Source organism: Pelmatolapia mariae, linkage group LG3_W, assembly GCF_036321145.2.
Source record: "Pelmatolapia mariae isolate MD_Pm_ZW linkage group LG3_W, Pm_UMD_F_2, whole genome shotgun sequence".
Lineage (NCBI taxonomy): Eukaryota > Metazoa > Chordata > Actinopteri > Cichliformes > Cichlidae > Pelmatolapia > Pelmatolapia mariae.
The window spans coordinates 89,937,519-89,962,613 of record NC_086229.1 but is presented as its reverse complement, the minus strand read 5'-3'; the positions used below and the strand labels follow the sequence as shown (position 1 = coordinate 89,962,613).

At 41.0% G+C, this 25,095-nt stretch overlaps 1 protein-coding gene across 5 annotated transcripts in view; it reads right to left on the bottom strand.

Moving 5' to 3' along the window:
- dock11 (dedicator of cytokinesis 11) overlaps nt 1–25,095 on the bottom strand; it is a 95,446-nt gene that overhangs the window by 42,011 nt on the left and 28,340 nt on the right. For 3 of the 5 annotated variants that reach the window (XM_063470233.1, XM_063470229.1, XM_063470231.1), the window contains exons 19-40: nt 23,199–23,291; nt 20,045–20,168; nt 19,827–19,939; nt 19,564–19,641; nt 19,394–19,483; nt 18,345–18,466; nt 18,186–18,255; nt 17,967–18,092; nt 17,607–17,678; nt 17,038–17,184; nt 16,368–16,451; nt 14,695–14,806; nt 14,265–14,303; nt 12,232–12,413; nt 11,602–11,715; nt 9,559–9,625; nt 8,469–8,557; nt 6,537–6,657; nt 6,319–6,385; nt 6,135–6,182; nt 5,648–5,793; nt 1,269–1,384 (exon numbers count right to left, since the gene is read on the bottom strand). In XM_063470233.1, coding sequence (XP_063326303.1) covers nt 1,269–1,384; nt 5,648–5,793; nt 6,135–6,182; nt 6,319–6,385; nt 6,537–6,657; nt 8,469–8,557; nt 9,559–9,625; nt 11,602–11,715; nt 12,232–12,413; nt 14,265–14,303; nt 14,695–14,806; nt 16,368–16,451; nt 17,038–17,184; nt 17,607–17,678; nt 17,967–18,092; nt 18,186–18,255; nt 18,345–18,466; nt 19,394–19,483; nt 19,564–19,641; nt 19,827–19,939; nt 20,045–20,168; nt 23,199–23,291 — 2,220 coding nt within the window. The remainder of the gene's footprint in view (nt 1–1,268; nt 1,385–5,647; nt 5,794–6,134; nt 6,183–6,318; nt 6,386–6,536; nt 6,658–8,468; nt 8,558–9,558; nt 9,626–11,601; nt 11,716–12,231; nt 12,414–14,264; nt 14,304–14,694; nt 14,807–16,367; nt 16,452–17,037; nt 17,185–17,606; nt 17,679–17,966; nt 18,093–18,185; nt 18,256–18,344; nt 18,467–19,393; nt 19,484–19,563; nt 19,642–19,826; nt 19,940–20,044; nt 20,169–23,198; nt 23,292–25,095) is intronic. The other 2 variants (XM_063470230.1, XM_063470234.1) reach the window with 1 other exon arrangement.

Genomic DNA, 25,095 nt, shown 5'->3' with positions numbered 1-25,095 from the left:
CGGCTGATTTTTACTGTGTCCCATCAATTTCAGGACCCTACAATTTGGGATCCAGTGTCAGTATCAGTACTCACGCTCGCATCAGATGAAGCCATTGATAAAGTTACTGTTTTGAAAAGAACACAGCTAGAGTATGAGGATACACTCAATTAAAGCTTCTATATGTGGCAATGCGAATTGCGTAGGTTGTCGGTTGCAACTTTCTTGAGAAAAACCCAGCCAGACAACAGCTGCCATTGGAAACCCAAGAAAACAAATAAAAAGAATGACGTCTAAATATGTCCAACTTCACTCCATCCTCCCCAAAGGACTACTTGAGAACAACCCCAGATGTTCAGTAGGCTGCCTGGGGTCCAGAACTGTCTCGAAAGCATATCTCCACTTAAGGATAATAAGCAAAAGGACCAAGTCTGGTTTTTGGGTTTGTTTTTTTCTTTAGGTAAGCTGCATTAAACAACACCGAGCAGTTGAGGAAGCTGTGAAGTCAAACACAGGCAGAGCCGATAAAAAGGAGAATGAAACTCTCCCAGAATGATATGAACCTGCATGAAGGATGAAAAAATTAGCTTCACAAATCCAGTAAAGGCATCCATCCACTGTGAAGCATCAGGTCAAGACTAGAACTTGGGTTTAGCTTGGCACTCAGGAGTGATGGTTAAACTCGAAGGGGCTTTAAATGCTTGAATAGCCTCTCATAAATACAACAACAAAAAATGGGCCCAAATTCCAGGCCCCACAAGTTTGAACGCATTTTTGAGGCTCAAAATGTGGTTACTGTTCGGTTATGATTCGATTTATGCTAGGGGTTAGGCATTCATTTTTGATGGTTAGGGTAAGCAGCTAAGGAAAGCATTATGTCAATTAGATGTCCTCACTAAGACATAAAAGGCAAAAGTGTGTGTGTCCCTCTACTACACACAGAGTGGAGCAGACAGAGCCACGAAAGGTTAAACAAAGATAACAGAAAACTGTTTAAAAATTTATTTATTTTTTGAATCGTTCATTTAGACAACATCAGACTCAGCACTTCACTTACTCGGGTGACTTGCAGAAATATGTAAAGAAAAGATGAGCATACATATTGAGATTTCAGGAATTATTGGTAGCATTGAGCTTATGCAGAGTGTTATTAAGAGCTGAAAACCTCTTAAACATCACGGAGGCTGACTCAAAATTTCACATCACTTGTTTAAGGACTCAGTGACGTTTGAATCATTTTAAAAGCTTATCTACCATCTGTGTGGTTTGACTGTGTGTGCAGTGCTTACCTTGAAACACTGAGTGAACAGACTCAGGATGTCCAGGACGCTGAGGCAGACCTCGGTGGAGATGTTGCCTTCTAGCAGAGCCTGATGGTGGATTTCTGCTTCCGACGGCCCTGCCCCTGAAACACAGAAACACACACGGAGACATAAAGAAATCCTGAGGTGCTGTGCATGCTAATGGGTCACATTGCGGTGTAGAACAAATTCTAATTCTAACCCTTTTATCCAGAAAATACTGATGACTGCAAAGTTATTCTTAAGTATTGTTGTGTTTGCTGATTTCCTGCTTGCTTTGAAATGTAATTTACATACAGCTCATTAGGCAAATGCTTCATTGACTGATTTAATTGCACAAATCAACATGTAATTACATCTTGTTTAAGATACTCCTAGTAGGTACCAAATGTTATTAAAGAACATAACATCCAGCTCAAATCACGTTTTTCATTATTAGCATACAGCCAGAGATAAGAACAACTTGTTTCTCGGTAAAGTGCAAAATAACAAGGAAAACACATGTGACACATCAGTCTATAGGGTACATGTACAATCATTTTATACACAGGTTATTACATGTAAACCTTTTGAGAATCCCTAAACAGCAAACACTGCATTAAAGCCACAGAGAATTTTTTTATAGAGGATTTTAATGCTAAGTTCACAAGCAGGGCTTTGTCATAGCATTTGTTTATGTTTAAGATTATGATGCAGCAAAGCAAATCCCTGTGTGTATGCGGGTGAACGCGCCCATTTATTTTCTGCAACAACGTTTTCTGTGGTGATTCTACACACTGTTGCATTAATCTAGCATGGCTGCAAATCCATTACGTGAAGACCAGAGAGGCCTTAGAGCTCGACATACTGCGGTCAGTGGCTCAAGATAATGTCTGTTTAGAAAGCATAGCCTGAGAGTCAGTTGGCTAGCTCTGTCTTGGAGGAGCGGCATTTCAAAACCATGATGAACTGTTTCCTTTCAGTTGATTCACTCGGTACAACACATAAGTATGGGATATCACGCCCTTGCATTTCCTGGCTGAAGAAACCTTTATTCACGCCTTTAAGGCGGATGATCTGTGACGACATACGCACAGCCCCTCCTGCGCATATACCCCCTGTCATCCCTCAGTTCTTACGCTCTTCATCTCGCTGAGAACACCTCTGCTGAGTTGGTCTAGCTAGCTGCTGCTAGTTAGCTCTATTGTCTGCCAACTTGAACTAAGATTAACTGCTGTTGGTGTTAGCCTCCACCACGCAGTTGGTGCGTAGACTGCCCACAGAGCGCTAACTTCCAGTTTTCCTGTGCAGCGTTTTGCTTTGCGTTTTAGAATGGACTCCAAACCGAAGCGAGCGAAGCAGAAATCTTCTGTTCGCACCTGTCCTCAAGGGTGTGGTTTCTCTTTGCACGACAGCGACCAGCACCATGCCTGCCCTGCCTGCCTGGGGACTGTCCACGCTACGAGAGCGTTGATGCAGCCCTGTGCATTTTGTTACGAGCTCCGGCGCTGGCTTTGACGGGGTGACACCAGGTGCACATCCCCATGCCATATGTTTTCTGAAAGGGGTTCACCGGCTGAGACCCGTGTCCCTGCGTGGGACTTGTCTTTGGTGCTTGAAGCCATTTGAGGCCAATATGAAATTTCTCTGATATAAGACTTTGGCTTCGGCAAAGCGAGTGGGTGAACTTCATACTCTGTCTGTGTATCCCTCCTGCACACAGTTCTCTCCTGATGGCCACAAGGTCGTATTGTGTCCGAATGCTGCAAATTTTCCTAAGGTCATTCCTGCATCTTATAGCTCAGTGGAGTTTGAGTTGCTGAACTTTGTTTCCCTCCTTTTACACCTGAGGAACAGAGGAGGAAGCATTGTCTTTGTCCAGTGTGTACCTACATTGAGTGCGTTTATGTGACCAGGTGTTTGTCTGCTTCACTAATTCAGCCAGAGGTAGCTCTGTCTAAACAGAGGCTGTCCCACTGGATTATAGAAGCCATCTCACTGGCATACAGCGCTAAGGGTCTAACTTTGTCCCAGGGGGTGAGAGCTCACTCCACCAGGGGAATGGCAACCTCATGGGCTCTTTTTAAACTAAGAGCCCAACTAGCTGCAGCACAAATATCACCTACAGGTACCCCACCTGTGATATTTGCATGGTTTTACCGTTTGGACGTTACAGCCCCTTCAGTGGCTCATACTGTCCTTTTTGCTGGGTCTACTGTACAATGAGGTGCTGGTGCCCTGAACCCAGTTTTGAGGCTGCTCTGTGGGGCTTGTATTTATTTCGCATACTTAAGTGTAGTACCGAGTGAATGGACTGAAATGGAACGAACAGTTATATCTATAACTTCTGTTCCCTAAAGGCTAGCACATGCGAGGGCATGATATCCCACACTTATGTGTTGTACCTCGTCCCTCTCCTTCAGGGAACAGAAGTTATAGGTATAATGTAGCTCAAGTACGTATCACCTGCTGTAATACGTACTTGAGCTACGTATTACAGCAGGTGATTATACAGCTAACATCTGTGTTTGACTATCACAACATCTCAATGGGGTGTAAGTGTAGCTTTGGGAGATCAACTTTGCATTAATAACTCCCGTGGCAATGTCCTCGCTTAATGCATCAAAAGCCATCTAAACATCAAGAGCGCAGACGTGCATTCATGTTCTAAAAAGACCTTCTTCTGATGATTCACAGATACAATTTTCTTTGGTAATTTTCACACTTTAGCACTTGTGAAATCAGTGGTCACACAGTTGAGAAACTGCTGCTCTGCAACAGAACTGATAGTTTCTAATAGTTCTTTAAGTAGCACTTTATAATATGGTCGGCGACTAACAGCGTAATTCCCCTGTAATCAAATGTCATTTCAACCAATGTTATTTAAATTACAATGTAAATACATTTACCTATAAATACCTAAAGGTAGAGACACTAACAAGTCAGGTTTTTACAGGAAACAAAGAAATGACTATACTGTAAGTAATTTTAAGTAGTGTACAATTTCATGCTAATTTTGCAGAAAAATGTAAATAATCATAAATCGTAATGTTGCCTTTTTACAGCTTTATTTAATATTTATTATTATGCTGATGAGCATTTATTATTTATCATTCAACTGTCCTTTTATTTTACCAATATAAATGTGATAAGGACTGTTCTTCTTTACCAATTTACAAGAAACGATCAAAATTTGCAGGCCTATGTGACCTTATACAATAACCCCTTCATAATACAGCCTGCACCCCAAAAAGCACAGTGTACTTACAGGGTAAGATGGAAAATGCTGTTGTTTTTTCCACAAATTACCAAATAATAAAGAAGTATTACTTACAGACTATTAAAATTTACTAAAATTTGGAGTTTAACTATTTGTTTCCAGTAAAAACCTGACTGGTAGTATTAAGTATTTGCAGGAAAATCTTAATTACCTTGTAAATAAAATACAGTGAAATTCCTTTTGATTACAGGGAAATTATTGTCGTACTAAGAAGTTTTCTTTTTCCTCGTCCACATGCACAGAGAAGAGCTGAACGTTAACACACTTTTTCAACTACTCATTACACCAGCAAATATGACACACAAACTGGAGCGTGACCAGCAAACATCCTGCCAGAACCTACACGTGGAGCTGGTGTGGTGGAAGGACTGAAGCAACAGGCAGTGATGCAGCAGCACTCACATGACAGAGGTTGAGACAGAACAATTTTTATCTTTTTAATGTCAGAATTGGAACGTGCACTTGGTTTATGATGTGATGGGAGTGTTAGTGTGCACGCTCTATTGTAGCTCCAGTTGCTTGCATCTGATTCTACTACTTCAAGATTTTTGTGTACTCAAATAATACCAAATAAAACAATAACAAAACTAATCATTTCACATTCATACATTTCTTAAAATAACCACTTTCAAAAGAAACACTTTCATTTCAACAGAAAAGGTGAACAGGCTCCAAGCTGACATTTTCCAGTGATAATAAGGACTGTCACTACAGACTAGGCGTGTCACATTAGGAATGTAACCGCCTCTCTCCAGATTCTCCTGTGCTGCTGTGAATCTTTCTGCAAGCCTAATCTTTAACAAACAAATCACTAGTTGTGGAATTATTTTCTTTCACATGAAATATTCCTGTGCAAACCTCAACTGTATGCAGACTCCCTCGGCTGGACTCAGTCGCTAAAGCTTTGAGAACTCCTTCAGAGTACACAAATGTAATCTAAAGCTGATCTCTATATCACTTTACCCACATGATTTCTTGACGATTCGTGCGGTGCTGGCAGAATTGACAGTTCCATTAGGACTTCAATTCCTGTAAATTTCTAGGAAACTTAGATGTGAAGTGTTTTGCAACCTGACGTTTTGCATGTGAACTAGTGGGAGTGCCTTACCTATGTTGAGGGTGAGGGAGGCTTCCATGGTGTTGAACTGGTGTATCTTGCTCTGCATGAGGCTGGCACGGTTGCAGCGCATGGGTGGCATTGTCTGAGACTTTCCACCTGACGAGAACAGCTTCGACACACACGCCTCCTGGCTCCTATATCGATAATAACAAGAGCAAGAAGGAAGGAGGAATAACATAAGACCCTGTTCCTGTAACTCTCACTGAGCTGGATGTATTACGATATATAACAAATATGTTAATACCTGATAATTAATAAAAGATCGACACAAGCTGATTAATACCAAACAGAACATTTTAATACATTTCAAAAAAGAGGAGTAAAGGTGTATTTCATTGGAACATACCCACATGACCTGGCACCTTGCTTCCTTAAAACTCATTTTCAATTTAGTTGGGTTTCAATTTTCAGGCGCTGACAGATAAGGTAAATATGACACATAATACAAAGGTGCAGCTTTGTTTTCCAACCTTACCTGCCGATGTTCCTCTTTCCAATGTAACGGAACTGAGCCAGACAGACCCTGCGGAGAAAACATGAAACACGAGGCGCCTTTTGCATCCACTTAGAATGTTGACACAAGACTAATAGAGCAGTTAAAACACGTGTATAGTTTTGTTTAATATTTACATATGGGTGTTGTTTCATTAGCTACTCACTCGAGCAAACTGAGGAAGTTCATGATGTCTTGAGGGCTGATTTTGTTCCAGTAGGCCATCAGAGTGTCTGTGGACAAAAAGACAAAGTGGACACACTTGGTTACATGATTTTAGTCTGCCAGAGCAATCGCTGTCAGAAATAGCAGAACAGGTAGTCGAGTCACGTTCTGAGTGAGTGAAGATCTGCATGTGCAACGTGGCTAAAGAGCCTCACTGACCTTCTGACAAGGTCTTGGCGATGTGCAGGAAAGAGAACAGTAGGCCTTTGATCTCATAGTGTCCCAGTCTGCCGATAGGAGGCATGGTGCTGCTGCTCATGGTGGAGGCGCGTCTCTGCAGCTGGAACAACACACAGAAAACGCTCGTTAACTAATTTTAAAGCACTCACAAAAAAGAATTGATAACACCTAAGACAATGTGCCTTATGAATATATAGAGAGAGATATTTAGGGAAACAGACACTGAAGCCAAATGTAAAAAAATTAGAATCGTCAATCGTTAAAATAAATTTGATCAAAACCCATAATTTACAGTTGGTTAACTGGTTAATAATTGGTTTGTAAACAATACATTGTTATAATACTTGTAATATAATATGATATAATAAATCCTGTGGGGTGGGTAACTAAAGAGTGTGTGAACCCGGACACTGTGGTCCTAACCGTCTAGTTTTATGTGCTTTCACTCCTACTTCCTGTTTGGTTAGGACCAGCACTAGAGGAAAATCTTTGAGTGTCAGAGGATATAAACGGTCGTATTTTACAGAAGGAGAATCATTTATTTAAACCCAGACTTGAGGACAGGCTCACTGATGAAACCTTTGTTACCAAAAAAATCCTGAGCACAAACAGTATGTGAGAGGTTGCTTTCGCAATGTCATCAGAATCTAAATATTAATGTCTCTTATCAGCAAACACACAAAACAAACATGTTATTACTTTTGATTACACAAAGCAGTGACAAGAAACAATTCTTAGAATTATGCTGATGAAGTGAATCGTGGCTGTAAAAATATACAGATTTACAGATAAACCAGCAAAAAAGCAGAATTTAGAGCAAAATTGCACAAAAACCACTGAGCAGAATTTCATCAGCCCTGGAGGCGATGAGGAGACTGAGAAAAGGAAGAACCTATTCATTTTTCACCTGTCTTTACTCAGAGTTGGTGTGACAAAAAAAACAGTGGCCTTGGGGGAGGATATAGCTTCAGAGTGCTTTTTCTGTTTAAACTTCATTATGTGTTTTTCTTCAATCCATCAGGGGTTTCATCTAATTGTCATTTACAGGTCAAATCCACATGACTAGCACTTTCTCACGTTGCCACTAAATTGTAAGCACGAGCGTCTGCTCATCTGGCATCTCATCACGAAACATGAATGATCGCTGGTTCACATGAAGGTGGTGTTTTCCAGTACAAGCCACGTCACACGTTTCCCAAATGAGTCATGGTTGAAGAGCAGGAGAAGAGTTTATGTTGGCTCTGAGTTCACAGAGGTTTCCTGCTGAGAAGACACCGCCATTGTCCAAAAGTAACATGCAGCTGCTTTTTAACATCATTGCCAGAAAGTGAGCCGCGAAGGCTTCAGATGTAACGCCGAGGCAGTGTGTGTACGTGGCCTACACGAAGCCCACGTCCGGTGAGTAAAATGTTAAAGTGGAACAAAGCAGCGCAAAAGTTTGAGCACTTCAGAACTAATTCGATTTTGCTGATTTGGGAAGTGACAACAAACCTTCCAGTGAACAAAACATTTAAACTGAAATTTGCATATCACATGTTTCAGGCTGCTTTGCATACAGTACGTTTAGGTTTTTCCGCACAGTGCTTCAGAAGTGCTTCCGTGAGGTGACTCCAAAGGGGTCAGACTGCATTCTTAGAAGTATTTAAAAGTGGATATAAAAAACGTTCAGGGCTGCAACGCAAAACCGTGATAATCAGACATTGTCTGACTTGTCTTGACGTTCAGCATAACTGACATTTCTGAATGACATTCCAGGTAAGGGATAAACCAAAGAAAAACAAACCAGTGTCCAGCTTGTCGGTTTTCTGGAACTTAGAGAAACCATAAAGTTTATTTATCTAAAAATGAACTGACTGACAATCTGCCCTAAATCTGTTTAATCTGTTGGGCTAAAATGAAATGTTACCTCACCTCAATGCTGTCTGGTGTTCCTGGGTCCATAAACAGAGAGCCTCTGGAGTCTTCCCTCCTCACAACGTGGCCATTCTGAGTTGGCTGACCTGCAACCAAAATAGGTTTGTTGGGGTTTTCTTTGTACAATTTAAAGCACCTTGACACTACAGTTGTTGTGATTTAGCGCTCTTTAATTTCAATATGAACGGAATTGAATTAACCAACACATACTTATAAATGTCTAAAGATTGCAGATTTTGCTACACTCCATGTCTTGTATTCACAAAGCTTCCTAACAGTAGCTCCTAGTGAAAAATTCTTTATATTTTCCAATAAAATTAAACAAATTCATAATTCTAAATAAAAACGTATGAAACCATTCTTACGTCAGGACTCTCAGGAAATGTTTGGGCTAATATGCTATAGGAACAACACACCATTACTCATTCTATTGAGCCTGTGAACATCACTGTACGCAGTAGTCTAGTACCGTGATGTCTGAGAACACAACCCTTGTTGTGTCACCAGGGAATAAGAAGCTAATGAACTCCTTTTCTGGAATAAATAAAGGCTTTCTACTTGAGACTACAGATGATTACATTGTTGCTTCTGCTGCTTTGATTTTCATATTTGTTTATTTTCAATCTTCCCCTTTTGGCCTGTTTATGCTACTGAAATGCAAGACCACGTGGTCCCTGTTTTAAACATTTAACCCTTTTAGTCTCGAAGAATAAAAACAGTCTTAGCCTCCCAATCTTCTCAGGTCAACATGTATTTGACCTAATGAGCAGCTGCTATAACTCACTAAAACACCCACGTTCACCGGGTTTTCGAGGATTTTTCCCACTTCTATTTGATACGGATCTTACTCATCTGATTTCAACATCATCTTGGTAGTGAATAAAATACTAGAAATGTTGTAGGATTGGCTAAGAAGTTTGATGTCTGCGGTCAAGCACAGTCGTGTCTGGCCAACAGCTGCTGCTTTCAGACAGAGTGCTGCTAATGGATCAGTGGGTGTTGAAGCCATATGTTTGTATCACAATGAATAACATGTAAACAGGAAGACGCCATATGTACCGTACGGTTTCTATTGTTCTCTACTCACCATGCTCTTTCTCGATCGCTGTGCTGATCCTCCTCATGTCTGTGGATATTAGGTCATCTCTGGAGCCCTGGCCAACCACAAGATGGAACGAGTGAAAACTGTGTTGCAAAGAGGTGAGCTGGTACATTCTGAATATTATAATCAGACCAAGTGGACAAGAGCAGATGTTCAACATTCTATTTCCTGCAATTTGAGGAAATATTTTAACGGTGAAAACAAAATGTAACAGTTCTGGCACCTTTGTTCAGAATGTATTGTGCCACTTTAGCTTCCTCGGAGCAATCTTTTACTGTTTACTCACTCAGTCTGAGAATTCTTGTATTACACGGGAGGGATTCCTAGCATGTATGGTGCTTAATAAATTTATTGGACCACCAATTTATTATTCTACAGCTGCCCTAAATTAACAGTAATTACCAAAATAATTGTTGTACGTTTCTGTAAATGGGTTTTAACATAACTGTTTGTGCATCTGTATACGGTTTTCACAAAATTCCACGGCACTTGGCACCACGGTACACTATTTGGCAACAACTGAATTAAATCTAAAATAGAGAGACTGACATTAAAACTTTTAAACACTATAGTCTGTAGCATGTGTGCCCACTGTGGGTCAGAGTTCATGCTGCAAGATTTTGTCTTATGATCACTTCCCTGGGAAGGAATAGTTCTGAAGCTCCGGCTAGTAATGCTAGTAATCCCAGTACTGGAGTGGCGTCAGCAACCCTGAGGTTTGCAGTCTTCTTGAAACGTGCTCCTTCAAACGACATGACATTAAAGTCATCTGACAGGGAAAACAAATAATAAAGCTAAAAGCTACTTTTGACTACACTCTTATCCACAGAAGGTCACCAAAGCGGGTAGCTCTGCATGTTTGATTTGGCAGAGAGATTTCGTCCTGGGATCAAGTCGGGGATCTTTCTTCAGCTATCTTTGTAACAACCACTTTGAGTTTCAGGACATCAGAAAGATGAATACGTCTGTTTCTTTGATCCCTGGACCTTCAGTTTATATCCCCACCCCTCCCGTGTTCCCCGCTGTTAACTCTCACTCACTGTTTGGTGTTTTGATATTTTTGTTGGCGTGTAGTTTTGCCTCCCCTGTCTCATTGCCGTTGATCAGTTTCAGCTGTGATTTGTTACCCTGGTGTTTCCCATCTCATCCATTTTTTCAAAATAGCGTTGTGTTTAAATTGGTCTGTATTTGTGTGCAGTTTGGAGTATACATTTGTTAGCACTCAAAAATGTGCACACAAATCATTGTAAACATTTGTAAACCTTAGTTTGTGTTTGTGGATTAGACCACACACACATTTGTAAACCTTTTGAGGCTAATTTTACTCCAAAACCAAGCTTTGCAGGCCATGCTGGTCCTTGGCAGACGGTTTCAAGCCAGGTGTTAGACTTTACCTTTGCAAGATAATTCGCATTAACCTTCTGAATTTTCACTCCACATCCACAAAGAGGCCTCACAATGTTGCTGAACTGAAAACAGGTCAACAGCGACAGCACAGTAGGCTGGGCCCTATTGTATAGCACAGGTAAAATAACCTTTTTAATTAAACCTCCCACCCAACCATTCGTCATTTTCAGTCGTGTCAGACAGGCTAGGTTAGACACATGTGCTAGAGAAAAATTCAAGATTCCTTACCTTGATTTTACATCATGTATCTGGCTTTGTTACTAATACTTCATATGACAAGTAGCTGTCATATTAAGGATTTTGCAACTAATTATTTGGACCTGAAAGACTGTAAATGAGAATTTTTGAACTGAACTGAGAAACTTATGAGGCCCTAATTATAGATGAAACAGCATTTAGGATTTAACAGATTTTTATTTTGATAAACACGGTCATAAAAATAGACTGGTACATGCTGTACAGTATGCTTCATGATTCCATTGAATTTCAACAATCACTCCTTCTGAATAAGTCTACGCCTGACTGAAGATCTTTCAGCACAATTGCCAATTCACATGTGAAGCTGACTTTTAGTTACGTCACAGAAATACCCTAGAACAGGAGCATTGTGAGGTGACTCACGTTTAGGCCCAGCCCAGGACTGGAGATGAGAGGCTGAGCGGAAAGCTGCTTCAAGTTCTGGTAGAGCAGCTCATAAAGTGGGAGGTACAGCAAACAGATCCTGGCCTGCTGGTTCTGAAACCATAAACATTTGAAAACAAGTAAAAGGAGATGATTATTGTAGGTTAATGTTAGCTACACCCAGCCCTTATCTTTCTGTCAGTGTGGCTGCACTCTAACTTAGGTGGTTTGCATAAGAGACAATCTTATCTAAACTAAAATAGAAACTTATGCACAGGTGGTGACCTGTGTCACATACTTCGTTTACTTTTATGGGTAAAAATGCTGAGCTCACTTGGTAGGACATTTGGCCTCTGTTGATGATCGATGTATTACACATTAAACAATGGCTCCTTCATTTCTTATTCAGACTCTTCAGACTTTTGTTTCTAAGATAGGCTTTGTTGTTAATGCAGGTGTGTATAGGGTAAAGGCCAAATCAAATACTTTAATCATTGGATCTCATTGTTATTTTGCATTGTTCCTAAACTGAATCGTTGAGAACAATAAATCACTGTTCTGCCCTTTTCTCCGTCCACATTCCTGCTCATCCTGCCTCTGCTTGTTCCTTTCTGTTTACATGCTCCTAACCTTGAAAGCGGTGTAGCGATCATCCATGGCGTGTTTAATAAGAAGGTTCTTGAGGATGCCCACGGCCTGTTGCCTCACTTCGGGCGCTTGCTGCAAGGCGTCAGCCACCTCTCTCAGCAGCAGCCCCACCAGGAAGTGGTTACGGCAGTATTCCTCCGTCAAACTGAACTCCAGACTCTGCTCTGTGATTGGGCCAAACAGGAAGTGAGAGCGCATCAGGATGAGCTGAAGTGAAATTTCCTAACAGTAAATTCTGGTCTGGTAAAAATGCGTTTCCAATCTAATTTAATCGACTTCTTACAACATTTTTTTCCTAGTGAGCAATCAGTCTATAATGTAACAACGTAAGCTGCAGATATTAAAGGGAAAGCCTGAATCCTCAGCAGCTGTGTAACACACTCTGCTAGCACACTTTAGGCCCCTTAGGGCAGTGCTCTGAACTTCATTTGGTATGCTTCGCTTCACAAACCACAAAAAGTCTGCACGACACATTTAACTATTGTCAGTTATTAACAGGAAAAATGGGAACAAAATTTTAGTGAAACAAAGGTTAGCATGATAGAATCAGCCCAGCATCATCCTGCCCAGCAAAACCCAGTAAAGGCAGCTGAAGGCTGGAAAGGACAGATTTGCGTAAAAACTGTGGACAAGCTGCAAGAGTGAATGAGAAAAAAAAACGGGAATCTGAACCTGACCATTTATTACAGCTTCCCAATAAAAACATTTCTTTGGATATTCTGGGAGTTACAACTGGGTTCCTAGAACTACTGGTGAGGTTATTCTTTTCTGTCATGTCATAAATCGAAACAACTCTCACTATCTCGGCCAGGAAGTGATATTCCCATATTTTCTCACACCCTTGAAACACAATAGAATGACATATAAAATTAGGTCGTAAAACACACTGAAAGTAAGCATGTGAGTAAATAAGCTTTATTTTATTACAAACACATGCTTGAAACAATGCATTTTGATTGGATATAGGAGATTTTAGACCAGTCATGAAAGCTGAAATCAATGCTAACCTGTTTCATAAGGGAAACAGTGATCCGGCTAATGAACTGTTTTTGTTTGTTTTTTCCTTTAATTTCTCCTCAGACTGCATATTTTTACTAAATAACTATAAATAAAAAGCATCCTGGCTTAATAGTGCACAACTTGGCCCTTCAGTACCTCAAGAGTTTTACTTCCTAGCTTTTCTCTTTTGCGGCGCCTTGCAAGACAAATGTTACAGAGCGCTTTGCATTAAAAGCACCAAACAAGCACCAATACAAACACAGCAGATTTATACGATATGATGTGTCTTATTCAGTAGTTATAATGTTTTATAGAAGCAAGTGTGGCAAATTCAATTATTCAAAGTGCATCACTCCAAACCACTATGCAACAAACTCATGGAACACATTCATCAGGACATTAACGTTTCCACAACACACAAAGCGGAGCGGACTTGAATAATTCATCAGGAAATCTGCTGGAAATGATCTTTCGGTGTTATTCAGACAAGAGAAATAAACAAACAGACCACTAAAAAATGAGAAGTTCAACAGAAACAATGACATGGAGTTCAACAGCAGCCCTGGGTTAATATTAACACAGGCAGTGCAGCCTGGAAAACAGAAACCATCTCCAATTATCTCCTCTAATGACAGACACGGGCAGGCAGACAGAGAGACAGACGGGCGGAGGAAAGCGAGAGAGAGAACCACAGCTTCATGAGAGATGCTTCTGACTGGTGTTTACAACAATCAAGTGAATTAAGCATTAAGAGGATTTGTTGATTCCCATAACAGCCCAGCTGCTCTCCTCTACAGCACGCAGGCTCGGGCCCTGATAGGAAAATGAAGGCAAGAGCCCGGAATTAGCATTATTCCAAGTGTGAGGGGAATGAGTGCCCTATGAGGGGGGTGGGAGGAAAAAAAATCAGAGACTGGCGGCGGTGTGGTTAGTGCAGGTGAGGACAAGGAGGAGCAGTCATGTGCAAGGTGTCAGCAAACGTGGTGGTGTCAATGGGTGAGGTGGGCTTCACCTACCTACGGGCCCAAAAAGCTCCGTCGCATACGGAATAAAATCTGACCACAAGCAAAAACACACAAACAAACAACAAAAAACAGAGAGGGGTGGAGTAAAAATAAAGACATTCGGGGTAAAACTGTAAACAATCCATGCAGCATTTCCACAGCGCGCACTCCTGTGTTTGTTTTAGTGGTGTCATGTAAAACGGGTTGTGCAATAAAGTGTTGGCAAACCTTGTTCACCAGAGATCCGACTAATGCGGATAGGTGTGATGTAATGTGTGTGTGTCTGTGGGTGTGTGTGTGTTTGTGGGTCAAACAGTCAGGCGGGTTAATAGGATCAGTGTGGTGGATGCAGGTCAGAAAAAGGTCAGGGGCTGGGGTCGTGTTTCAGCAGGTCAGTGGATACATGTGCGGTAAAAAGTAGGACTACACCGCGCGCTCTTACCTTGTACCCTCTGCAGCTTGGTGCGCCCGAAAGCCATGGGCAGGTTGAGAGGGATGAAGTGCTCGTGGTTACACACCGTCATCAAGAAGTCAAACTTCATCTCGGTCAGCACCTGTGGCGAACAGGCGAGAGTGCGGTTCGCACATAAATATGCAAATTTCGGCCGGCCACCTCGGGGCGCAAACAGAATTCTCAATGTAACATCAAAGATTGCCCGCAGCGGGGTGTCTGCAAGAGCAACGCATTTGACTAACAAATCCAAACAACATAAACAGAGAAGGAGAAACTGTTCAACATCAGACACACCGACAGCGACAGGTGAGCATGACACAGGGTGCGACTACACGCCCCAGTGCACGCTTCAGTTCACTTTAGATCTTTGTCCTTTAAGGTGGTTAGTAAAAAATAATGAATGCCGTGAATCTGCAAACATAAAGGCGCAACTGATATTTAGAATGCAGGAGTGCTGATGCACGTGTTTAAGAAAATTCAATAATAAATTGCTCCAGGGGGGAAAAAAAAGTCCCCTTTTTGGATAAAATTTTTTAGGCTAGTTTAAGTAGTTTCACTAGTTTTTTTTTTTTTTTTTTACCTTAAAAAAGCTTCCCTCACGACACACTGATGGACATGATTATGGAGGTATATGTATACGACTGACTCGACTCAGTTTTTACTGTAATACCTCTACTGATTTTCCTAAATTTGTCTCTGACATATGCCCTCCATACAGTAATAATTATAAAGACTCAAACTGACACTGAAACGAATAAAAACGAAACTAAAATTAAACATTTTCAAACAATTAAAATTAAACTGAAATAAGAAGAGCTGCCCTCAAAACTAACTAAAAACAAACATTTAAAATGAAATTAAAAATTCATTATATATAAATATATATAAAACTAATAAATATAAAACTATAATAACTCTGGTCCTAGCACTAGCAATTACCAAAAACATTTTTCATGTTTCTGTAATGGTTAATCCATCGGTAATAATATTTTTAATGCGAATATAATTATTGGAATCATCCATGAAATTTTCAAACTCACTGTTTTACAAGAAAGCTACTAAAAGAGTTTAATATTGCACTTAATTCATTTCTGATCTCAGAGAGTTAGAGTATGCCTGCACAAAACTGAGTTCAGAAATATCCATTCAGTTTATTTCACTAACAAACAACAATATGATTTTAAGATTTGGAAACAATTTTTCGATGGGTTTCTAAAATATTTGCGTTCTTGTGTTTACATCAGATGGTTTAATACGTCTATGAAATCTTGTACGTCACAGGACCGAACAGGAAACCTCTGAGCAGGAAGCAGCTTTATTAGAACTGACTCAACTGAGAAGTAATAGAACCTTTATTCGAAAATATACTACATCAGCTATAATCAATAATAGTGTGTATGATTCATAAAATTACTTTTAATAACATTTTATTAAAGAAATAAATTAAATATTTTTGAATATTATTAGAAATATTATTGTTTTATTGTTTGTTAGCAGTGATATAATTATGAACTAATGACTACCTATCAATGTGCCATTTATTATTTGATGTTATTATAAACCTTGCTCTCCGTTTAGAAGCCTTAGGTTGTCACACATGTGCTACACTTTACACCTCCACTCTGACGTTGTGAGTTTGCCCAGCTCTGTGGAACACGTACCTTGGGATCTTTGGGGCTGAAATGACACATGTAGTGGTTGACCAGGCCGAAACCGAAACCTCTGTTCATGACAGTCAGGCACCTCTGAGGAGAGAAAGCAGACACGAGAAAACAAGCTGCTGAAATTCATGCAAAACGATGGAGATCTCAGACAAAACAATGCACTGTTTTGTCTGAGATCAGCATTTAAAGGCGGCGCTGTTGTGTCCTGAGGCACAGCAGTAACACATAATCTTATGGATCACAGCAACACCACTAATACAAGTTCAGGCTCGTAATACACCCTGAACTAAAATTACAGTAAACCTGTCTTGTTTTTTAAATTTTCTGTCACATATAAATAACAGTGATCCCTATTAAGGAAAGGGCCTCAAAGAGAGTACCTAAAATGGTTATCTTAGGCTTACAGAGCTGCTTAAAGAACTAAGCCTCACCAGCTTGCCGTTGTAAACAGTCTGCTTATGAAGGGCTGTCAATCAGAAGGAGGCAGTTGCCTTAAAAGAAGAGGAGCTAAATCAGCCTGTTTAAATCAAGGAATGCCTTGAATGACTACACCAAGGCCCAGTAAAAGGCCCTACTCTAGGAAAGTCCATGAATAAAAATAAGCAGCTGGAAATAAGCAACAGGTCTTCTTTGAGCTGGTTTCATATTTAGCCTGTGGGGTTCACACCTTGATGAAATTCGCCAGGCTCAGGTTGATGCAGCGAGCCTCCTCTGGGATTTCTGAGTGGCGGATGGTGATGTGTGGCATAATGGACAACACCAAGGACTGCAGAGCCTGGTGGAAACGCTCCGGAAAGCGCTGGGCCCGTGGCATCTAAAGAGATAGGGAGGAATAGCATGTAATGATACATCACTTTAAAGTCAAACAGCCACCCATATTATGAAGACAGATCATTCCCAGCATATAGATAAGACTAAAAGGTTTATACTGTCTCTAAATAACTTGGGTAACTGCTTCTGTATAGCAGCAAACAGCAGCGCAGCTCGGCCTGCTGCTGAATGTTTAGGATTTTTGGCAAAGACTCAGATGTAACACAGGCTCGTGGTATCAGAATGCCAAGTACACAATGAGTTTTCTTTGGGTGTCTGTGTTTTGTATCATCGCATGTGGTTATGCAGATATAACAATATGTGGACTGGGTCCTATAACAACATCCAGTCCACAAAAGACTATCAGTTAAAGACTACAAACTCTTGAACTGTTCAGCGTTATTGACCAAAACGCTTTTTACCAACCTTCATGCGGTTCTCCTTCTGCAGGTACTGAGCCATGGATTTTGCCATGGTTTCAAAGAAGAACCAAGAGTACTGCAGAAAAGAGCGAAAGGTTACAAATTATGCAGTCTTCCTAGGAATATAATGGGAGTACATTACAATCAGAGTGAGTCAGGGGAAACTGGAACAGAGATAAAAGAGACATGAGAAGTGTAGTTTCCTACAAGCAGCTACATGTTGAACAGGTTTCTCTTTCGAAACTGGTGACAACTGCTGTCAGAACCCTTTGTTTCCATTTTTAGGGAGTTGCACCACCTGCTGCTTAAAGTTGGTTCTACGTGTGGACTGATGCATGAATTATCTGAGTGACTGAGTGCGCACCTTGAGCAGTTTATTGCTGGTGTTGAAATCAGCAGTTTGCTTGAGGGTGGCTGTTACAGCTGTGGCCAGCAACTCGTGAGTGGTCACTGAGTTTCCTGATGCAGGATTGTTGGTTACAAACACGTACTACGAAGAAAAGAGAGAACAGAAAGACAAACACTTTAGTTTACAGACACAAGCAGAAACTGACACGGGCTGGCAGTGTTTGTGGCAGCTTACCTTAACAAAAGAGCGCAGGTAGTGTTCCAGTCCCTCCTCGTGGCATTTGGAAACTATATGTATGATCACACTGAGGGCACAGAGCATGGAAATCCAATGTATCTCCTTTTATCAGGAGTAAAAGCAGTAAAAGTACAAAGAATTTCTTTTTTAACTGACCGCAAAGAGTTAACAGCAATCTCGTGGGCTTCTTTGGTGGCGGCTGTGAGCACCTCAAACAGCCGCATCAGCACTGTTGGCAGGAAGGTGATGATGACATGAGTCTCCATGGCATGTAGGCACTGAGGGAAAGAGGCCGGACAAGATCATTTTTACTTCTGACTCCCAGATATTTACAAGAATTACAGCCTCGCGATTACATGCCTCCACACAATATATATATCTCACTGATCTTGAAAAACTGTAGCCTATTAGATATAAAATCAGCGCTCTGCATTATTTTATCTGATTAGAAATATATGTGAAAATCTGTCTTGATCTGTAGCTGAATCTCTATGCTTGATGTAATGAAATTCCCTGTCAGACACTGCTGATAGATTTCCTTCATATTCACAGCATAGACTGTATAAAAAAGATGGGCTTAGCCGCAGTGACATTCTGTTGGTACCCCTTATTCTGCCAAAACAGTAAAACTTTGACCTGCAGTAGTTTGCCTGCTGGGTCGGACCACCCAGGCCAGCTTTCATTCCCCACATGCACATGTTAATTGCTCCCTAAAATGTTAGTCCTCCCATAAAAATGTTTTCCCAAAGGAAAAACTCTTAAAAATAAGACAAATACTTCAACTGATTTCCTCTAGCATTTAAATAGTTATGATTTTTCATACAAAATTCAGTACAAAAGAGGTTAATGTCTAAAAAGATTTAGTTTTTTGGCAATATCTTTTGTCATTGTTGCATTTGGGGTTGCCATCACCCAGCCATTCATCCATCCATATCCCTTATTAACTTAATAAACTGTGTTATAAGCCTTTTATTGCTTTAATGGAGGCTGTTGTATAATAGCACTGAAATGTATTTTGATTGTTAAATGACTGAGGCTCTGTGAAAGCTCATAAATAGTCATAATGATGCATGCCCTACAAAAAATGATCGATCTGTTAGTGCATTCCCGAATGACACATATAGTGGAAGTACTGTAAATGATCAATAACTGCACATGGATCAAAGCTAAAAAAACTGACTGCGCACTGCCTCACAGCATCTTACCTTCAGGTATTTGATCAGTTCTGCTGGGTTGCCTTCTGATGCTGTTCTCATCAGCTGGCAGTGCTGGAAGAATTTGTGTAGGTGGAGGTCCTGTGGCGAAACAAAACAGGACATCAGTGTTCCTGAAAGCCTTCATTTGTGCATAAAAAAGCGAAAGAATCAAATTGTACCTGAGGATATATCGTTGATGCTACGTGGGTCCTCACTTTAAACAGTGTCTTGGCGTTTTCCACCCACTTGATATCAGCCTGAGACCATTCGAAGAACAGATAATAGACAAAACAGAGTCAATAAAGTATCTGCAAACTTTTCACATTCCCTCAAAACTCCAATAACCTTCAGGGCTAAAACCTGAGGGGTCAACGTTCGCTTTAACATCGTGAGCATGACAGTGACAGAGCTGAGCAGAACGTTTCCATGGCTACGATCTAACCTTCCTGGTGTCCTGACAAAGATATCCAGCAGGCAAACTGGCAGCCACAGGCAACTGGAACTCTAACGACTGCATCCTCCCATCTTTAAGCAAAGGCATCCAGGAGTAGCCCACTGAAACACGTGAAAGCAGCCGAGCTTTAGAAGAAGGCGTTTTAACAAGCTAAATAATGTGCTCACCAACATTTTAAAAAAGCTTCATCAAGCCAAAAGGCTCACCGAGTGACTCCACTCCGTCCCTCTTCTTGCTGCTGGCTTTGCTGCTGGATTCACAGCTGATGTGGTAAAAGGTGAAGAGGATATGGTGTTTCTCATGCACGTGAACCGGCAGCTCAATCTTCACCTGCACACACAGAGGAACAGGTCGCTGTTTTAATCTTCATATGTCACCATCAGTTCAATCTTCATACATAAACAAGATTAGAGGCACTGATTCCAATAATGGATACCATATAGGTATTACACAGCACTGCCAAGGCAACATTTTAAAGGATGTGCCACATGCTGTGATTTCCTTGTTGTCTTTTTTGATGTTTTTTTGCTCAAATTTAGGGGGGTTACATTAACCATGATGGTGTTAGTGTTTCTCAACGTTTTAGTGATTATCATTTATACACTGCAGGTTTGTTTGCTCAAGAAACCTGCAAAAATGTACTGACAGTGAGGGTTTCCTTCAGCATCTAAATTATTAAGAGGTAAAATTAACATAAAATCAACAAAAGGCATCTAAAAATAACCATCTTGTGCAATTTCAGGTATCTGTACTTTACTTGAGTAGCTTTTTTGGACTACTTTTCATTTTTACTCCCTACATTTTTAAACAAATATCTGTACTTTCTATTCCTTACATTTTCATAACAGACTTGTTACTTCAGTGCTTCAGCAGTATCATCTATAGGGCGCAGGTGAGTGCAGGTGTAAGTTGTGGTAGCAGTACTTCAGAATCTAGCTTGCGCTGCAGAATAGGTCATTTTAAATGCAACGCTTCTACCAGTTCAGCGAACATCAGCAAACACACAGTGTTTCTAAGAAAGAGAGCCAACTTCACTCAGAGATGGAGAAGGATAAGAAAGAAAGAAAGTCAGAGTTAGGTTACATCAAGTGTAGCAGAGATGAATTTGCATTTAAGCTGATGAAGATTAGATTCATTCACTGAATTCCAACTTTATACCAACTGTGTTCTGTCTGGTATAAAGTCAGTATAAACAGTTTAGTGTCAGTGTAAGGGACGCACATCAGACACAGTGAAACTGCTGACATCTTTTTGAATTCAGTTGTTGTTTCACTGCATGTGTCCCACATGATAGATTCAATCTAATTACATTTACTAAAATTAGAATTTAAATTTGAATAATATGTAGTAATATTATGATATTATTATATTAATATAGGTTCAGTTACCTTTGTATGAAAGTTGTTAGTAGAACTGTCCTTCAAAGAGCTACTTTCTTACTGTGAGTACATTTCAGAGCCTGTACTTTTACACTTTTACTTGAGTAAAAAGGTTGAACAGGTACTTCAACTTTTCCTGGAGTATTTTTTTTAACCCAGGTATCTGTACTTCTACTGAAGTAAAGAAAGTCTGTACTGTATCCACCTCTGCTGACAAATAGAATAAAACATTTTAAGGAAAGGTCAGAGTGACATGTGAGAAGATTATCTCAAAAAGAAATTCCACTAGTTAGAAAGCTTTCTTGACATAGTGTATATCCAGAAGAACGTAATCTTAATTACGGGGTGGCTGTGGCTGTGGCTCAGGTGGCAGAGCAGGTCAGCCACTAATCAGAAGGTCGGTGGTTCGATCCCAGGCTGCCTCCTAGCTGCATGCCAAATATCCTTGGGCAAGATACTAACCCCATGTTTGCCTACTGGTGGTGGTCAGAGGGCCCGGTGGCGCCAGTGTCCGGCAGCCTCGCCTCTGTCAGTGCGCCCCAGGGTGGCTGTGGTTACAACGTAGCTTGCCATCACCAGTGTGTGAATGTGTGCGTGAATAGGTGAATGACTGAATGTAGTGTAAAGCGCTTTGGGGTCCTTAGGGACTGAGTAAAGCGCTATACAAATGCAGGCCATTTAATAAAACATGAACATCAATGAAAATGATTTTTTTTACATGCCGAAAGGCTAACAGCATTGTTTTGGGGTAAATGTCACACACTAAAGATGTCAAATCATTTTCTACAGAAAACGACACATGTACTGAAACAGAAACTGGAGCTGTTTGGAGACGTTTGGGATGCTTTTGTAGTGTAACAGTTCTCTTTTTGAGTGTTTCTGGCATGAATTTGAACACTTTGTGCATTTTCTCTCCATGAAGAAAATGAAAGGGATTTGCTTGTGCTTTTTTATTTATGTGTTTATCCTTTAATTCATGTTTAAAATGAAATCAAAAAAACAAACAACAGCAAAATCATTGTTTCATCTGGGAGTTGCTGCTGTGACACCGAGACACCAGAGGGCAGCAACAGCAGGGAGATGGATTTTCCCTGCACTACACATGCTGGGTTTTTGTGAAAGGAAATGACACAAAAATGTTTTGATGACATACACAGACCCAGATCGTCATAAACAGCCTCTCAATGCCATGACTGAATATCACGGCTCTTACATTTATAACACCAGAACACGTGATTCATGCATCATTCTGCAGCCGTGTTAAATTTACTTTTGTCGGTAAATTAGACAAAAGTCTAAAGACCAGACAAGATATATCCTTAAGATATAAAAGTTAACAGATTTTAGGTATGACTATGAAAAACAAAATCAGAACCCTTTATATAATATCAGTAACTATAAATGTGTCCTACATGTTGCTTTTAAATGCACTTCACTATGGAAAGCACAAAGATCATCGTTGCCTTGTTGAAGCAGAAATTTTGGTTGATGTGACTGGAAGCTGAACAATGTGAAGGTAAATCCCACGGAGTGTACTTCTGTGTGTTCCTGCATGCATGTGGGTGCACACAGGGGGAGCTTAAGATCCTAATCCGTTTGATATCAAGGCCATATGGACCCCCTCTGCTCTACCGCTCTAACTGTACCTCTTTCGCTGAGCTGTATTTGCGTGTGTGTGTGCATGTGCATGCGTGCACTGACTGTCGGGTCAGTTTAGTGCGAGATCACAGCCCGTTCCTGAGACAGATTTATGGGATTATCTCAGTGCTGCTGAGGAATGTCAGTACTAAAGACGGCCAATTAGGAAAAAAAAAAAGATTTAAGGGCATAAACTAAATTTCTTCTTAAAATCAAACTCATTTCTCAGTTTTTGGAAGCACTCAACTTCCTCTAAATCTGCTAACTTGATCTAATTTAATTAGAATTGAAAGGCGATGCCATGTGTGGAAGAAATAAGGTCGAGCCTGCAACATGAGCTCACCTCATCGTAGAAGTCAGGGCTCTGATTGTGGTGCAGGACGGCTGCGTAGGTGCTGCTGGTGAAGAGTGAATCTCCCGGCTTGCCGTAGATGCACTGAAAGGCAAAGAGGCACATTGGTTATTGGACTCCTTTGATTTTACGGGCACAGTCATGAGTAAGCGCTCAGGAAGCTGTGGTTACTGCCATTATTTGTACAAAAGGCGAGGGAGTGAGCAAGCCTGTATGGATCATGCATTACACTTTGAATCAGCAATGATTTAAACATAGCCTGAGAGAAATTACAAAGGACGACCTAAGATCACAAAATGTTTGGGCTCTAACTAGACAGATGTCACAGTGTGACAATTTCTATGGGTTTTCGAACCTTGTACAAAACTGATGGACTTATTTTATGTGAGCAGCAGAGCCCTTCCTAATAGAGATCCCACCCCGTTTCCATGAGCAAGCATTTGGTAACAGTGGGAAGGAAAAACTCCGTTTTAACAGGAAGAATCCTTTGGCAGGACCAGGCTCAGGGTGTGGCAGCGAACTGTCACGACCGCTTTAAGGTGACTTTTGACCTCTGATGATCACTTTTGAGGAGGAGTCAGTGCAAGAACTCTGTGGGAAAAATCAACCTTTGCAACAAGCTCAAGCTTGACCAGGTCAGGATGTTTCTAATGAGGGGTGACAAAGGGGAGGAAAAAAATTCCTACCTCTTGTGATGGTTTCATACTGTAATTAGGATGCTAACTATTGTTGTCATCTCTAATGAACACGAACGTGCAGTGCTAGCCAACAGGAAGGACAGAGCTCCAGGAGCCAAATGCCTGAAAGCCTCCGCGGGAGACGAGCCCAGAGGATGGGAGAGGCTTCGTGAGAGAGGACCGTGTTCACAAATCCCAGAACAATCTGGAAACAAGTTGTAGGCGGAGCAGGAAAGAGGCGGGGGGAAAGATCTGAGATCCAGGAGTGCAGGTAGTGCATGGTTTGATGTGTACCTTTAGAGCCCTCACTGCAGAAGCAAAGAGGCTGATGGGAGTTACGATTGTCTGAGTCAGGATGGGGGCCGAAGGAGGTCTGGAGGAGCTGCTTCTGATATTATCTATCACAAAGGCTGGCATGTTAGCACATGAACTGTACCACACATGACTTAAAGTGTCGGCCACTGGTGCAAAAATGAGAGCACTCAAACCATGAACTCAAGGATTGAGGAGCAACTGGTCTCTCAACGATGAGCTGGAAAGCAGTAGAAATGAATGCACTTTAAATTGCCGTCCCCTGAGAATTCCATCCTCTTCAGCCTTCACATTCCGACTCCATAAGGCTTTGAATGAATTTCCTCTCAGTCCGGCTGCATCTTATGTAAACCCCAGGACCTTACTGAGCTTCCGCTAACTCTGATTAAATCTCCCGAGAGGTGTGCCGCCTGCTCCTGCTCCTGCTACTGTTTGTAAACAGCTTTCTGCCTCACAGTACTTTGAGCGTTGTCTGGAACGCAGTCTGACCCACGTCTGGGTCAATCTGTGTGTTTTCTAGCTGCGGTGTAATGTGCCTGACTGCCCGCTGATCGAAAATTCTCAATGTTTTCGTGGTTAAACTCAGAATTTCTGTTTCTCTCCCTCAAGAAACGTGAAAAGAAAAACAATCTGCAGCGCTTTGATGACTATTTCCGACCACAAATATTTGAAATGTGTGGCCAGAGAGAAAAAGAGTGACCATTCATTATCTTCTGTTGCCAGCTATAATAACTGGTTGCTGCGAGCGCTTCCCTTCTCCTCCTGGGCCCCTCAGCTGCAATCTCAAGTCCACTTTGTAAAAAGCAATAAAAGGAAAAGTTTATCATGTCTGAGGCCCCTGTCACTGATCGAATCTCTCCCAGGACATTCCACTGCAGTGTTATTGTTTCTCAAACAAT